This window comes from Panthera leo, chromosome A2 (assembly GCF_018350215.1).
Source record: "Panthera leo isolate Ple1 chromosome A2, P.leo_Ple1_pat1.1, whole genome shotgun sequence".
NCBI classification, from domain to species: domain Eukaryota; kingdom Metazoa; phylum Chordata; class Mammalia; order Carnivora; family Felidae; genus Panthera; species Panthera leo.
In genome coordinates this window covers 5,590,550-5,606,488 of record NC_056680.1, presented here as the reverse complement: position 1 = coordinate 5,606,488, position 15,939 = coordinate 5,590,550, and the positions used below count along the sequence as shown (strand labels likewise).

Sequence of the window (15,939 nt, the reverse complement as noted above, 5' to 3'; positions counted from 1 at the left end):
TCGCGAGGGCTGGAGTGGGCGGGGCTACTATGTAGTATAAAGGCTCTTCTCGGAGCACGTGACCCCTCTCCGCCCGACCGCCGCCGCGCCGCCATCATGGACACGAGCCGTGTGCAGCCCATCAAACTGGCCAGGGTGAGGTGGGGGTCCTGATTTGGGGGCCCGGGGGAAGAAAGATGGGACAGGGGGAAGGGCTAGCCAGGTCTGATCCCAGTTTCTTTCCGCCAGGTCACCAAGGTGCTGGGCAGGACCGGCTCGCAGGGACAGTGCACGCAGGTGAGCGAGCGCGGGTGGGGGCGCCCCGGGCTGAGCCCTGATGAGTGCCATGCCGGCTGGACTCTGAGACCAGAAGTCCCTTGTATCCCAGGGGCTCCCGGAGCGTCCGAGCCTTCACTAGGGCCTTGCCCACCACGTCTGAGCTCCGTCAACCTCATTCGCCGGGTTCCGACGTTCCTCTTTCTTGGGCCGTCTCAGCGAGCTCTTTGTGGCTCCGTGCCCTTCTGAGTGTGCTCCCCGCCCCGAGCAGGGCTACAGCTCTGAGCTGTACAGCTGTCCCTACTGGTGGCTGTTTTTGTCTCTCGAGAACTTTGTTCTCCACGTCTTGACTTTCTTCGGCTTCTGTCCTGGCTCAGCTCTGCCTGCCAGACGCAGTTCCCTAGTCCTCTAAGTGTCTCCGGGTTGGCCCCAACACGCCCTCTGTATTGAAGTCTGCTGCCTACCACGCGGTGCCTATCCCTGACTTGTCCTAACTCCGCGTCCCTCTGGTGGGCCCGTAGGTGCGCGTGGAGTTCATGGACGACACGAGCCGCTCCATCATCCGCAACGTGAAAGGCCCTGTGCGTGAGGGCGACGTGCTCACCCTCTTGGAGTCAGAGCGAGAAGCTCGGAGGTTGCGCTGAACTTGTGGCTGGTGAGTGCAGCACTGGGATGGGAAGCAGCAAACCCGTTAGACCGTTGTTGGTAGCAGGAAGGCTTCAAATCCACGGGTGAGGGTCTCAGGGTGGGGGGGTGTACAATGATCTACTGAGATTTGCAAGGCCGGGGAGGGGGGCAGGGATTTTATCAGTTGCTGGGTACCCCATCACTATCTAATGTTTGGGTCTGTTTACAGGGTCCAGGCTGTCTGGGTCGACCACTTGTCTCACGGGGATGGATCTGCGATTGTTAATAAAGCGTTTATGTTGTACGTAAATTTGGGTTCTCGTTTGGGCTGTCACTGGACTTCTAAAACTCTCCAGTGGGGGCCTCTCCCTGCCTTTGTTCTCTGAAGACTTGGGGTGTGGGAGCTATGTGCTTGTGTCCCCAAAACAAGACACAAGCTGAGTTAGTAATGTTTTATTCTGTGAGTGGGTGGACTCGGGGGCCTTGTCACTTTTCATTCAGCCCGTCTCATCCTGCTGGTCCAAGGTGAGCCCCTCCGGAACACTGACCCTCCAAGCCTTTCTTTTGGCCCAGGGCTAGCATCTGGATAGCAAACCCTGGCCCCTGCTGTGCCCCCACGGACTGGGGTGAAGAAAGGAAAGATCCCCCCTGCACCCAGTCCAGGTCCAGGGTGCCAGGCCGTTCATTGTGGCTGAGGGTCTTCTCTGTGGTCACTGCATTCTCCTTCACCAGGCACAGCCGCGGGGGCGTCAAGAGGTGACTGGTGAGAGATGGGGGAAGGGGTCCTGTCAGTCTCCTGTGGGCAGGATGCTTCGTCATACACAGGGATGCTTAACCTGATGGAGGTCTTGCCCCTCCACACTGTGATCATGCATAAGGAGGAACCCCACCCTTCACAGTGGAGCCAGGTTGTCTGGTTTTGAATTCGCCTCTGCCCTATCTGACCAGGAAGAGGGGCTTGATCTCCGTACCTCCTTACCCACAGCTCCAGTAGAGGGGCAGGCAGCTGATTGCATGAGTTTAATTAAGGACTAAGAAGAGCTTGCCACTTGCCTTTGAAAAAGAATAAGCTTTTCCACTTGGAGGCAAACTGAGCGTTTTACTTCCAGCTTGGCCCTCCCTCCCTGCCGCTGGGCTGCTGGCAAACTCTGGCTTGCAGGGAGCCCGCACCCCCTTCCTCTCCCTGCCTAATGCTAAAGGATCCCTTATTCCTTGGGGACAGCGACAGGAGTCCGCTGACGAAGGTCTGAGCTAGTTCTGACCACTCTAGCCTGGCCCTAGGTCACTTCCCCTCTGGAGGCCTCAGGCCATCACCCGATGACCTGTAAAGTGGAGGTGTGGCTCTCAGGTATTTGGCAGATTGAACATCAGACCGCAGCCACATGCATGAATCCAAACCCAGATTCCCCAATCCTGGCTGCTTCCCCAAGGGAGCAGGAATGGAGGCCTCCTCTCCGAGGCACACTCGGTACCATCTTGGGACCCAGCGTGTAGCTGGGAGGCTTTGTTTCTCAGGGCCAGGGGCCGCACTTACCGGGGAGTCCGGCTGCCTGGAGCTCAGGTGGGCATGCAGCAGGGCAGCTACCTCCTCCTGCTCGGCCTCCAGGGCAATGGCCAGGGCACTGGTGCCCTCCTGAGGAACGACCCGGGTAGTCAGGTCCCTGATCCAATGCACCGGTAGTCTGCCAGCCCCCCGCCAGCCCCCCACCAGCCCCATGGTGGCTCACGTTGTCCAGGAGGGCCGGGTCGCAGCCCGGCTGGGCCAATAGCAAGCGGACGGTGTCCAGGCGCCCGTACTCACTGGCGCACATTAGTGCTGTGGCCCCGTCTGCATCCTGTGCGTTCACGTCTGCCCCACAGGCCAGCAGGGCCGCCACCATGTCCTGGCGGCCATGGCTGATAGCCAGCATAAGGGCTGTCTGTCCTGTCTGGGGGGTGGGGAAGAAGGGGACAGGCCTGGGGAGAGTTCTGGAGAAAAGGAGGTCAGAGACAAACCCAAGTGGAAGTGACCCTCAGACCGGGAGCCAGGAAAGGCATGTCCACGTACCTGGCTGGCCTTGGCGTTAACATTGCCCATGTGAAAGAGCCTCTGAACCACAGCCGTGTCCTCTTCTCGCCCCACAGAGGTGAGCGCGGCCAGCATGAGGGCTGAGTAGCCTGCCCGATTCTGGCGGTCGACCTCGCAGACCCCTGGGAGAGGAGGGAGTCCATCAACGACGAAGCTGACGCCCTCAGCCCAGCCTGGTTTACTCTCCTCCCCTCAGGCCTGCCATCATGACTGGGTCCTGAATTTACTGTTCCCGTGGCCCCTGAGGCTCCTTCCCTCCCCTTCAGGGTTCTGCTCAAATCTCTGCTCGTTTCAGACTGGTTCTGGGATTTGGTTTGGTTTCCTGTTATATCCCCCAGTACCTAGAACACCTGGCACTTAGTAGGTGCTCAGTAAACTTGATGTTCCTATTTTCACGGCTACCGCCCACCAACTCACCTTCATTGCCCCCTTAGAGAACTATGTCGACTGGCCCACCCTGGTGTCTGAATCCACTTGTTTGCATGCAGCAGATGAGGAGAAATTTGGCAGAGTCACCCATTTAAGAGCCTCCCGTATCTCCCCATTGCTTCTGGAATACAGGCCATCATCCACTATGGCTTCTGAGGCTATTCCCTAACTTCTCTTCCTTGTGGAATCCTTTTCTCCAAGCCTGTGTTAGACTGGCTTCTGTTCCCCCCCCCCCCCCCGAAAAGATAGGAACTCCTACCTACCCTGTACCTGTGAATGTGACCTTAGTTAGAAATAGGGTCTTTGAGAATGTGATCAAGTTAAGATGGGTCCTTATGGTAGACCCTAATCCAGCATGACTGGTGTCCTTAGAAGAGAGAGACAAGCAGAAGACCATGTGATGACAAAGGAAGAGAAGAGATCATCACCCACAGGCTGCTAAAGATTGCAGGCAAGCAGCAGCAGCTGGGGGAAAAGGCCTGGGACAGATTTCTTGCTTTGAGCTCCTAAGATGGAACCAGGCCTGCCAACCTTGATTTTGGACTTTTGGCCTCCTGAACTACCAAAAAATGAATTTCCATGTTTTTAAGCCAGCCACATCGAGCTGCTCTGTTGCAGCAGCCCAGGGAAAGAACACTGCTGCCTACCCTTCAGAGCTGAACACAAACGCTGGCTCTATTTCCTCTGGGATCACCCCATTCCCTTCCCGGCCTCTCCTTCCCAGCACCTCTCTGGGGCGTGGTTACTAGAGTGGCTGTTTGATGTGGTTGTCTCCCACCTTTCAGAAGGTTCTATGAGGCCAGGACAGCTCGGGAAGAGGTGCACAGTGAGGGGTAAGAGGGGGTTCCCTAGTTATGGGGCGTACTGTGTAGGTGTTCACTGCTTCCACAAGCTTCTGTGACCCCAGTGGAGTGTGTGGGTGGGGAGGGGCTCATAGAAATAACCAGAGTGGGGTCTCTGGAGGCACCAGGGCACCCTCCCAATTTCCTCTACCCTCTCTATTCCCCTCCCACCTGAGGCCTTCCTAAGCTAAAGGATCCTAGTTCCTTCCTCCCCTAGTTTTGTCTTATTGTGGTTTTTATCTAATTATGTCATGTTTTTACTTGATAATCTTGAGTCTATCTCCACTCACCCTCTCCCCACAGCACACGCACTCACACCCATACATTCACAGGAGCTTGCTCATTGATTCAACCAACACCCGAGGGTCTACGGCGTGCCATGATGGAGAGGTAGGGTGAGGTGAAGGAGGGCCACGAGAGTTTGAAAGGGGACATAAAGGAGTAAATGACAGAAGGTGAACAAGGAGACTGGGCGAGGGCAGTGAAATGAGGGAGCAATGGCCAATGGTCCTCTGAGGGCCAAGGTTGTTAGGGCCAGCCACTGGGGCAACCAAAATGTTGGCAGGTGAGAGCTGAGGAGGGGTGCTGGGAGTGAGATTGTGGAGGGGGCGTAGTCTTCAGTGACATCAAGATCTCCGGGTGACCTTACAAGTATAAGGCTGACGTAGGGCAGAGGTCAAGGTGAAGGGAGAAGCGGGGTCAAGGAACCAAGAAGCCTGGAGGCAAGAGGAATATTCCATAAGGATGCTGAAACTGGTGTGGATTAGCCTGCAAAGGAGAGCTGGCCTGGGACGAAAATGCGAGAAATGTGACCTCCTAGGAGGGAGAAGCCAGAAGGGGTGGAGAGAGTAGCAGACTGACCAATAAGAGGCTGCAAGGTAGGGTTGAGGGAGAAACAGGGAAAGTTCTAAGTGGAGAGAAGTAGCAAAGATACACAGCCCTGTCCAGGCCCTGCATTCCAGGGAGGTGAGACAGCCCCTACACGGGGAGGACACTGAGGACAGGGTCCTAGGGGAGGGAAGACCCAGGTTGTCATGGGAGCAAGCAGACGGGGGCAGAGAGAATGGTGTGAAAGGTAGAAGGTATAGGGCAAGGTCTGGGGCGTTGGGAGCTGGGGGCGGCGGTGATACAAGGAATAAAGAGGGTCCATGAAGCCTTGGGCTTCTTGTGACTGAGCTGTGCTTTCCTTGCCAGCTGCTGAAGCCCCCGTCCCCAGCCCCCTTTTAGGCAGGAGATGCCAGGGAATACTCTCAAATCATGTATCGTCCCCCCTCCTGAGCTCCAGCTCCCTGTGTAGCTCAGAGCAACTGTGCCCTTCCCCAGGTCACCAAGATCTTCAGGGATGGGACAGATCTGTGTTTGGGTGGGGTGGGAGAGGGGACAGTGGGACCTGCCTTAGCCTGCATTGAGAGTGAGAAGCCTCCAAAGGCAGGACCCAGCAGACACTGGGCCTGAAGGATGATGCCCAGGAGGGCTCTTGGTGGCCAGTTTGCGTACTGCCCACTGTCCCCTCCGCTCTGAGTCCCATGGGGATAGCAGCTGTATGTGGGTGGCTCGCCCCCCACCCCAGCACTGTACTGGTACCTAGTAGGCTCTCAGTACAGGTCTTGTGGGCTCAGCAACAACCCAGAAGTGTATATCTCAGCTCCAGAGGGGGAAAGTTGGGGCAGGTAAGGAGCAAGCACGAGCAGGTGATAAAAATGCGTGAACCGGAGCCAGTGCGAGACGTGGGGGTGGAGGAGGGCATAGTGGCCGGGCCTGGGTGGGTGCTCAGAGCCCTGACCTGAAGGCCTCCCCTCAAGTCTGGGGAGGCAGGTGGCTGGACAGAGGAGAGGGCCAGGGCTGGAGATTCAGGAACAGAAGGCATGGGGACCACTGACTGGCTGCCTGTGCGCCTGGCACTACGGTACCCGTGTCATCACAACTACCCGGGGAGGGCCCTGTGGCCTCCCGGTTTCCCTGATGGGGAGGCCGAGGCTGGTGAGACTAAGTGATTCCTCTAGATTTAGGTCTAATTCCAGAGCCCGTATCCTGGCACCCCACAGAGTGAAAGGCCACCCGTGCACAGCTCAGAGGATGCAGAGGTCTAAAGGCCCTTGGCAATCCGCCCAGGACACGGGGATCCTGTGCCCCAGGAGGAAGGCGCTGACCGGTGTCCAGCAGCAAGTTCGAGATGGCCAGGTTCCCATGGGACACGCTGTAGTGCAGGGCTGTGTTCCCGTTGCCATCCGCCAGGTTCACCACGTGGGCCAGCAGCTCGGGTCCCAGGCGCGCCACGGCGCCCAGCACCCCAGCCACGGGCTCCGCCTGAGAGCGCCGCTGGCTCGACACCCGAAACCACTCCTGGGCCACTAGGCGCGCCGCGCCCTGCCGGGACAGGAGGAAAGGCGTCAGAGACGGTCCAGGTCTTGTGGAGGTGGGGCGGGAATCCGGCCGGGCAGGAAGGGTCGCTGCTTGTCTGAGGGTGTCGGTGGCGCCACACCCCTTTGGAAGAGGGACTACGAGCCAGTGTGGGTCCCAGGCTCAAGGGGGCAGGGATCCTCCCCTCTGGGAAAAGAGCCTGTGGGAGAACCTAGAGTGGAGGAAGGCGGTGAGCGCCTGCCTTTGGGGGGTATGGGAGTGGGGTCAGAGCTTGGGGCGGGCCCTTAGGGGAAACGGAACACTTCAGCGCTGTCCCGGGACGGACATGCCTTTGAGGAGCCTGGGATGGGGAGCAGGGGGGATCTCGGCGCGAAGGGGTGGAACCTGGGGTCCCCCAACTCCAGGAAACCCCACGCGCTCCCTAAGAGGGCGTCAGGGGAGGCCCCGATGGGGCCCACGACTCCCATCCAGGAAGGGCTCTCGTGGGCACTCACGCCGTCGCGGGCGATTCCGCGCGGCCGGCTCAGCTGCCGGTGCAGCGCTGCGCACGCCTCCCTCAAACGCGGGCTCAGCTCGCACCTGTCAAGTAGAGAGAAGCGCTGGAGGGGTCTGGGTCGGGGGGTGGAGAGGCGCGGGGCACAGGAAAGGAAGCAGCCGTCCCCACTGCCCCCACTCCACGTGCCTAACGCCGCTCACCTCCCCTGCGCACCCGGCTGAGGTTCTGCCTCCGGCTCGGGCTCGGGGTCCGGGACTTCCCTGCCGCTGTCGTCCCCGGAGCCGGAGGAACTGCTCTTTGGAGGATCGGCAGCACCGTCCTCGCTGTCGCTGTCGTCGTCCTCGCTGGAAGAGCTCTCATACCTGCGGGCAGGGCGGGAGGCATCCGCTGAGCCTCCCCGGTGGGCTCATTCTGGGGTCCTGCGAGGTGGGAGTGGCTGTCCCCATTTTACATGTGAGGAAACGGAGGCCTTCCAAGACCACACTGCGAGTGAGGGGGCAGAGCCAGGATTCGAACCCCGGCCTACGTCCCTGCAGATGTGGCCATGGGGAGGGGAAAAGTGCTCACTCTCCGTTGAGGACCCCAACAAACTGCAGGCTCTTGGGTCCGGGGCTGGGTTGGGCGCCAGGTGTAGCATCTCTCCTCTTCATGATGGATTTGAGGGTGCCTGGCGGGGCCAGATGAGGGCACTGAGTCCCAGCCCAGAAGCCGTCAAGCCAGGGCTTAGCTAGGGGCTGGGACTCACCCGCGGGGGCCGCGACTCTGTCCCCATCCGCAGGTCCTGACGGGTTCTCCTGGGTCAGGGGAGGAGCCTCCGCGGGGATCTCGGTCTGTGTGGCCTTCGCGGCACAACCCCACGGGGTCTGGGTGGCTGCATCGCGCGGCTGGGGCCGGGCTGCCGCTGCCGCCTCTTCCTCCTCGGCAGCCTCGCGGGCCTCCTCCAGCTCGCGCAGCCGGGAGCGCAGGAGCTCGCTCACCCCGCGCTGGTGCTCCAGGCTGGCGCGCAGCAGCTCCAGCTCGCGCTCGGCGGCGGCGGGCAACCCCAGCAGCGCCTCGGTCACCCACGCGTCTGCCTCGAGGGTCTCGGGGGCCGCCTCCACGCCGGCCTCCCGGGTCTCCGGCACTGCCTGGGCCCTAGCGTCCTGGGTCTCCGGCACGGCCTGGGCGCCAGCCTCCCGCGTCTGCGGCGCCCCGTCGGGCGTCCCGGCCACCGCATCGGGGACCTCGAGCGTGCCCTCACTGCGCCTGGAAGCCGGCCCGTCGGGGCCATCGGCCCAGGGGCTAGCCTTGGCGCGAACACCGCGCTCGGAGGTGGCCAGGCGTTCGGTGAGCCGCCGCAGCTGAGCTAGCTTGTCGGGGCGCGCCTCGGCCTCCCCGTCCGGCTCCGGCTGCCCGCGCCCAGCCAGCAGCCGAGCCTTCTCGGCGCGCAGCGCGCGCACCTGCTCCTGCAGCTCCGGCAGCGCGCGCGCCTGTTCCTCGAGCTCGCGCAGGCGCCGCAGAGCCGCGGCCATCTGCTCGCGCACCAGCTGCAGTTGCGCGGGACCGGGAGACGCGAGGGCGGGGTTGGAGGCGGGGCTGCTGCGGCCGGACCCACGCGGGCTGCGCGGGACGGCGCGGGCGGGGCTGGGCGCGCGCTCGTGCGCCTGCGCGAGCTCCAGCCGCCGGCTCGTTTCCAGAAGCGTGTGCTCGACGCGCGGGTTCCGCACGGGCACGCGCGGCGACAGCGGCTGCAGCAGGAGCCCCGAGGGTGCGCCCGGGGAGAGCGCGCCCGATGCTCCCCCATCGTCACTAGCGAGGGACTCGCTGGACGTCCAGGCGCCTGGGCTGCGCGCGCCTGCGAGGCCAGCCCGGGGTGCTCTGGGGCGGCGCGCAGGCAGCGGGCCCGGGGCGCGGCGGGTGGCGGAGCCGCGCTCCAGGTCCTCCACGTACTTGAGGAAGTCCAGGTCGAGGTGGAAGCCATAGGGTGTCTCCACTGAGTAGGGCGAGCTCGGGCTGCGGGCGCCCGCGGTGGGGCCGGGGCCCAGGCGAGGGCCGCCCAGGTCTGCGGGCACGACGGGGTGTGGGGGGCGTCAGGCTGGGGGGAGGGGGACGACCCGGGACAGACTGGACAGATGCATCCCCCACCGCCCGCGACAGTCCACGGCTCCGCCTGCACCAGACCCTGCACACCTGCCACTGCGGACGCGCGTGCCCGAGGATCAAATGCTTATCTGCACCAAATAGTCATGCGATCCCACCCTTAGTGAGCACCTACTATGTGACAAGCATTATTCTAGGCGCTGAGGACACATCAGTGAACAAGACGGACAAACATCCCTGCTTTCTTGTAGTAAATAAACATCATTCCAATGGTGCTTGCATAGGGCAATAATAATAATAACAACAACAAGGTGAAATGGAGAATAACTGTGGGAGGCGTGACTTTGGCTCCAGTTATCAGGACAGGTTTCCTGCGGAAGGGACTTAAAAGTTGAGCCCTGAAATACGAGGAAGCAGCTGGGGACAGAAGGTTCCTAAAAGAAAACAGCCCAAGCAAAGGCCCTGGGATACAGCGAGCAGGGTGGGGTAACAGCAAGGCTGGGGTGAGGGTGTCCGGCACAGAGTTAAAAAAGGGAGAAGGAAAGGAGTAGGAGAGGTGGTTGGGGCCCAATCGTGGGGGGCTTCCTGGGCCACCATGAGGAATTGGGATTATATGAGACATGCGATAGGGCACGCCACAGGCAGGTTTTAAGCAGGGCCATGACATTATCCAGTGGACGGTTAGCAAGGGCTCTCTGGCTACATACGGAGAGAACCACAGGGCTGTGTCTACATAGGGGCGTCAACTATCAGTCTGTCCACACACATGTATCCCACTTTGCACACTCACCAGGCAGGTTCTGATTCAGGGCAAACTTGGCCATGTTTTCTGGAGTAGCTGTCAGACACACCCTGAAAAATGTCCCCAGAAGGGGTGAGGATGGGGCCAGCCCCATCCCTCCGGCTGTACTTCTGGAGTCAGCCTCGATGCTAAGTTAGAGTAAATAGACCCAAGAGCTCCTCCCTCCCCCCGCCCCCGCCACCCTCCCCAACACATATGTCCTGTCCTCTCTGCTCCCTCAAGAAGCCTTGAAACTTTGGGATGAATGAATGCGGGGATCCCCAGGTGCAGTCCTCAGCTGGCTGGACAGGAGGAGGCAAGCAGGGCATCAAAAGGAGAAGAGAGTGATGAGAAGACAAGAGGAGCTGGGAATGGGGGCAGGGGAGGGTCAGTCATTCCGACCTGCTGAGTTTCGTCAGTCCCCCAGGCAAAATTGGAAATGATGCTCAAAAGGATGTGGTGTGAACCTTCAGAAGGGGAAGGCGAGAGTTGGAAGCCCTTCATGGGCTCATTAAATATTCATCTGGTCAGATTCTGTGTATGGAAAAAAAAAAAAAAAACCCAACAGGACTGTTTGAATTCTTTTTTCCTTAGAGGAATGCAAACAAGATATAATTGCGCATCTGAGTGTTTACCAAGTTGCTTGTGAGACTCTTGTAGGAATGATGGAGAGCTGAGGTCTAGCTGCACCAAGGATGCAAATCAATGGGTATCTATCTCCCTAGGATGTCTCTAGGAGTGTCACAGGATTCTGCCCTTGGCTTGGGGGAGCTTGTAATGGAACCACAAGCACCCAGGTTGTCAGAGCTGTGGCTAGACATGGGGCTGGGGGGACTCTTCAGATAACATGATGGAGGCTTTAAAAAACTGAGGGAGGGGAGCCTGGGTGGCTCAGCCAGTTAAGCATCCGACTTTGGCTCAGGTCATGATCTCTCATGTTCGTGAATTCGGGCCCCGCGTAGGGCTCTGTGCTGATGGCTCAGAGCCTGGAGCCTGCTTTGGATTCTGTGTCTCCCCTTTCTCTCTGCCCCTTACCTGCTTGCACTCAGACTGTCTTTCTCTCTCTCTCTCTCTCTCAAAAATAAATAAACATAAAAAAATTTTTTAAAGAACCTGAGGGAGATTGGGGCACACCTAATGTGATAATTAACAAGGACAACCAGAAAGCACAAGGCTGGAAAGGAGGGGCTTATGAAGAGCCCACATGAAAAAACTTCGAGGGAGGGAAAGCAGCTTGGACTGAGTCTCTACTGTATACCTTGCCTGATTAAATGTAACCCTCATGCAGTCCTGCAAGGTAGGTGTCATCATGCACATTTTCCAGATGGGGAAACTAAGGCACAGGGCAACTAGATCAACCGCCTATGGGAAATGACCCTAGACTGTGCTCCGCCCATCTCCTGGGGACCCCTTGCCGGTCCAGCCTCCACCACCAGATGCCTGCCTGGCATCTGTCCTCTCCCTGACACAGTGCGCAATGTGCCAACCCCCTGGGAACATTTCCTATCACCCCTTCCAGCGTCTTGCATTCCTGACGCCCATCAGCCATGGACTAGCCCCTGCTCCACTGCCAAGGGGACCCTGCCACTTCCTACCTCTGTCCAGCCTGGGTCCCTGAAACCTCCCTCACCCCACCCTAAGGCAGGTGGGGGGGGGGGCCCTTCTGGTCCCAAAGCAGCTGCTTCCTGTCCCCTCACACTGGTTGAGAGGGGCGGGCCAGCGGGGGCAGCCGGTGATCACAGAGGACAGCCAGCGCCTCTCACAACTTGTTTTCAGGAAACTGTCAGGGAAGAGTTGTGTGGTGGAAAAAAACCTAGGCCAGAGCTCAGGAGTCCGGGCCTGCCTCGCACCGCTGGCAGTGTGACTCAGTAGGGTCAGCCTCCTCCTCCAGTGACCTGCTCACACCCAACTATGAGGCCCTGAGAACTCAAAAAACAGCTGTGGGCCATCCCTAAGACGCAAATCAGCTGGAGTCGCCAGGCCCAGAAGCTGGGCTGAGAAAGCAGTGCTCCAGGAACGGTGAAGAAGAATAATAATAATAATAATGATACTTTTGCCATTCATGCTGGGCAGCTCTATTATATGCAATTCATGGGTATTAACTTAAAAAAAAAAAAAGTCCTAGCTAAACCCTCCGAGGTAGGTTTTCTTATCACTACCCTTTCCCCTGTTGTCCGTGTGGAGACGCTGAGACACAGGGATATGAAGTCACCCATCCAAGGGCACACACGAGGCAGGATTTTAACCCAGGCAATTTTGCCAGTGTTTCTGCATTGGCCACCCACTTGATGGCCTTCTAGAGACAGCCCTCCCCTCCAGGGCAGGCGCAGAGAGCCCGAGGGGGGGGTCATCCCTCCCAGCCTGCATCCCTGCCTATACCTGCGCCTTTCCCTGATGGGGAAGCAGGCCCACACTTGGGCGGCCCCAGGAGCCGCAGCCTGAGCAGAGTGGGGGCGCGGCGGCCCTGCCCTCTTCTCCGCTCCCTGCCCGAGTTGTCAGCTAGATCGGATCCTCCGCCTGAGACCCCCTCATTAGGCCGTCAGAGCCGACGCCACACGCCCCCACTCCCGCCCCAAGGACTATTTCGGGACTGCGGGTTGTGATCAGGGAACCTGAGCGGTGGGGACTCGGCGGGCAGTGTGGATCCCGGTCCTGGGGAGAGGACGTCTTCCCCGCTTGAGGCCGCGAATGGTGGCACCCCCTAATGTTGGGGCGGGACGCTCAGAGCCCCGAGGAGGGGTTGGAGGCTGATGATGGTGGGAGGGGGAGGTACTCGGGTACATCGCGCCCCCCCCCCCCAACACACACACATATACACACCCCACGACGGCCTCGTAGAGACAGAGCGGTTTCCTACAGGAAACCCCGCCGGGCGGTTCCATCCGCTACCCATTGTCTGCCGACCCGGGGGCCGTCCGTTCCTCCCCCCAACACCGTTTCCGTATCACCCCCCGCCCCCCGCACACACACACACACACCCAGGTCCACCGTGAGGGGCTGAACCCGTGTCCCCAAGCTCTCCAGGAGCGACGCTGGGAAAGTCCCGGAGTCTGTTGGGGCGCTAGGTGGCGAACAAGCCCCCCACTGGGCTCCCGAAGGGCGGGAGGAGGGCGATCTCACGAAGCCAGAGCCCCCAGCTCTGCTCGCTGCCCACCTGGGGCTCCGGGTGTCGGGTGGGGTCCCAGCCAGAGGACACGCAGCCCGCCCCATCGCGGGGCGCTCAGCCCGCAGAGGGGCAGGAAGCTCAGTACCCCTTCCCGGTACGTCCCCTAGTGCCCCCCAGAACCCCCGCCGGTGGCCCCGAAAATTTGGTGCTTTACCTGAAGCAGCAGCCCCCGCCGCGCCCGCACCCGAACCCGCCCCCTCGGAGCTCGGGGACGGGTTATCAAGGCCTGGTCCCTAACTGATGGCCGCTCTAGCCAACCAGCGCCCGAGGCTCTCCGAGCTGTCCAATGGTGAGGCGGGGTGGGCGGTGCTGGTCCGGGCCGAGTGGGGGCGGGGATGGGGGCGGGGCCTAAGTGACTGTCCCTGGGCCTGGGAGGCGGGGAGGAGTAGGTAGGGGGCGGGAAGGAGGGGACAACCAAGTCCCGCCCAGGGCAGGGCTAAGGAGTTTGGATTTGATCCACAGGGCACTAGGGAGCCATGGGAAGACAACGGGAGACTAACACAATGGGATTTGTGTGTTTGGAAGATCCTTTGGGCGGAAGCTAGAAGGACTGATGCTCATGTCCCAGTGTCTTGGAGAGGTACCAAGACCCTGGATCTTTCCTACCACAGGGTCTTTGCACAAGCTGTTCCATCTTTCTGCACTGTTCTTCCCTAAACACGTTCACATAGGCACCTTCTCCTATGTTGGAGGCTCGACCCGTGTGTTCCCACGCCCTAAAGCCCTAATGGGGTCCCTCTCCAGTCTCTGTCTTTCCCATTGTTCTGTTTTATTAAACTTGGTAGCTACTTTCACTATCTGAAACAAGAAGAATTTATTTGTTTACTTATTTGTCATCTGTCTTCCCCACTAAAGTGGCAGCATCATAAAACAGGGGACTGATTGATTTTGGTCACTGCGTCATCCAGTGTTCCTGGCATATAGTAGATGCTTAATAAATGTTTATTGAAAGATTTTTTTTTTAATTTTTTTAACGTTTATTTATTTTTAAGAAAGAGAGAGCGCGCAAGCAGGGAAGGGGCAGAGAGAGAGGGAGATAGGATCTGAAGCAGGCTCCAGGCTCTGAGCTGTCAGCGCAGGGCCCCACGTGGGGCTCGAACTCACAGAGTGTGAGATCGTGACCTGAGCTGAAGCCGAAAGCTTAACCAACTGAGCCACCCAGGCCCCCTGTTGAATTATTTCTTTAAGTATTTTTTTAATGTTTATTTTTGAGAGACAGAGAGCGGGGGAGGGCAGGGAGAGAGGGAGACACAGAATCTGAAGCAGGCTCCAGGCTCTGAGCTGTCAGCACAGCTGACAGGGGCTCGACCCTGCAAACCTCAGAATCATGACCTGAGCCGAAATCCGACATTTCATTGACTGAGCTACCGAGGTGCCTCTAAAGTTTTGGTTTTTTTTTTTTTTTTTAGTTTTTTTTAAGTAGGGGCACCTGGGTGTCTCAGTCGGTTAAACATCGGACTTTGGCTCAGGTCATGATCTCATGCTTCGTGAGTTCAAGCTCCTCTTTGGGGAGCCCTGCTTTCTCTCTTTCTCTCTCTCTCTCCCTTCTCTCCCTCTCTGCCCCTCATGGGATTCTTTCTGTCCCTTGCTCACTTGTACCCTCTCTCTCTCTCTCTCTCTCAATAAATAAAAAAAATAAAATAAAATATTTTAAAGGAGGCTCCATGCCCAATGTGGGGCTTGAACTCACCCTGAAATCAAGAGTTGCATGCTCTACCAACTGAGCCAACTGGATGCCCCTGTTGAATGATTTTAAATTACATTTAATTCTTTAACCCATTTCCCGATTTATTTAGCATTATTGAGCACCTAATATATACCAGGCACTGTGCAGGTCCCTGAGGGGGGTCACGATTCCTGCCATCCTGGGCCACAAAGCTGACAGGCAGAGATAGACTTTCAAGGCAAGGTGTATGGTAAAGGGGTGACAGGATGGGACAGAAAGAAAAGGGAGGGACAAACCCCTGAACTTCAGGGTCCAGGGAGGCAGCCAGCAGCCATGACACTTAGTGAAATGTGCTCCAATGGGAGAAACTGTACATGCAAAGGAGTAGAAAGCTCCAGACACGGGGAACTTTGTTGAGGTCAGCTTATTGGTGGGAGGGGAGCTGGAGGCACAGGCAGAAAGGTACATCTGAAGCATGTGCCTGGAGCAGCTCAGACTTTATCTGATACAACGATACCCCTCCAGAGGCAGCTTCTTCGATTCCTAGATGCATTTGTCTTTTTTTGTCCCAGTGCCACTCTGCTTTAACTATTGTAGCTTTAGAATATGGTTCAAAATCTGGGGTGCCTGGGTGGCTCAGTCGGTTAAGCATCCAACTCTTGATTCCAGCTCAGGTCATGATCCCTGGGTCATGGGATCGAGCCTGGAGTTGGGTTCTGTGCTGAGTGTGGAGCCTAGTTGGGATTCTCTCTCTCTCTCTCTCTCTCTCTCTCTCTCTCTCTCTCTCTCTCTCTCTCTCCCTCTGCCCCTCTTCTTGCTCATGGGCTCTTTCTAAGGAAGAAGGAAAGAAAGAAAGAAAGAAAGAAAGAAAGAAAGAAAGAAAGAAAAGAAAGAAAGAAAATGGTTCAATATCTGATACTCCTCTTTTTACAAAATTCCTGGGCTGTTTCCATTGTCTTTGTCTTTTTTTTTTCCTAGCCTTTTGTTGGTTTGTGTGTGCATTTTGTAGATGACTGTGGAGTTTCCTCGTGAAACCCAAACTGGAAATTTACAAGTACTTTTATTGTAAAATAAAATACAAACGGGGGCACCCGGGGGGCTCTGTCGGTGAAGCGGCCGACTCTTGGTTTCGGCTCAGGTCATGGTCTCACGGTTTGGGAGTTCAAGCC

At 58.2% G+C, this 15,939-nt stretch overlaps 2 protein-coding genes across 4 annotated transcripts; one reads left to right on the top strand and one right to left on the bottom strand.

Annotated features, from left to right (window-relative positions):
* Nucleotides 1-26: 26 nt before the first annotated feature.
* On the top strand, nucleotides 27-1,192 carry RPS28 (ribosomal protein S28). Its single transcript, XM_042928228.1, has 4 exons — nucleotides 27-135; nucleotides 229-276; nucleotides 777-910; nucleotides 1,112-1,192. The coding sequence occupies exons 1-3, from the start codon at nucleotides 97-99 to the stop codon at nucleotides 897-899; spliced, it is 210 nt and encodes a 69-aa protein (XP_042784162.1). The 5' UTR covers nucleotides 27-96; the 3' UTR covers nucleotides 900-910; nucleotides 1,112-1,192.
* A 128-nt stretch (nucleotides 1,193-1,320) lies between these two features.
* KANK3 (KN motif and ankyrin repeat domains 3) lies at nucleotides 1,321-13,331 on the bottom strand. Of its 3 annotated transcripts, XM_042928223.1 has the most exons (12): nucleotides 13,259-13,294; nucleotides 10,341-10,472; nucleotides 9,948-10,009; nucleotides 7,824-9,119; nucleotides 7,646-7,745; nucleotides 7,279-7,440; nucleotides 7,077-7,161; nucleotides 6,372-6,588; nucleotides 2,930-3,072; nucleotides 2,610-2,810; nucleotides 2,417-2,515; nucleotides 1,321-1,642 (listed from the first exon to the last, which is right to left on the bottom strand). In XM_042928223.1, exons 3-12 carry the CDS (start codon nucleotides 9,979-9,981, stop codon nucleotides 1,565-1,567), a joined length of 2,415 nt encoding a protein of 804 aa, XP_042784157.1. In that variant the 5' UTR covers nucleotides 9,982-10,009; nucleotides 10,341-10,472; nucleotides 13,259-13,294; the 3' UTR covers nucleotides 1,321-1,564. The 3 variants fall into 3 exon arrangements, 2 of the variants coding, with proteins under 2 accessions (XP_042784157.1, XP_042784158.1); XM_042928224.1 differs by lacking the exon at nucleotides 10,341-10,472 and having other exon boundaries at nucleotides 13,259-13,331; XR_006199666.1 differs by lacking the exon at nucleotides 1,321-1,642 and having other exon boundaries at nucleotides 2,424-2,515; nucleotides 2,610-2,850.
* Nucleotides 13,332-15,939: the final 2,608 nt, after the last annotated feature.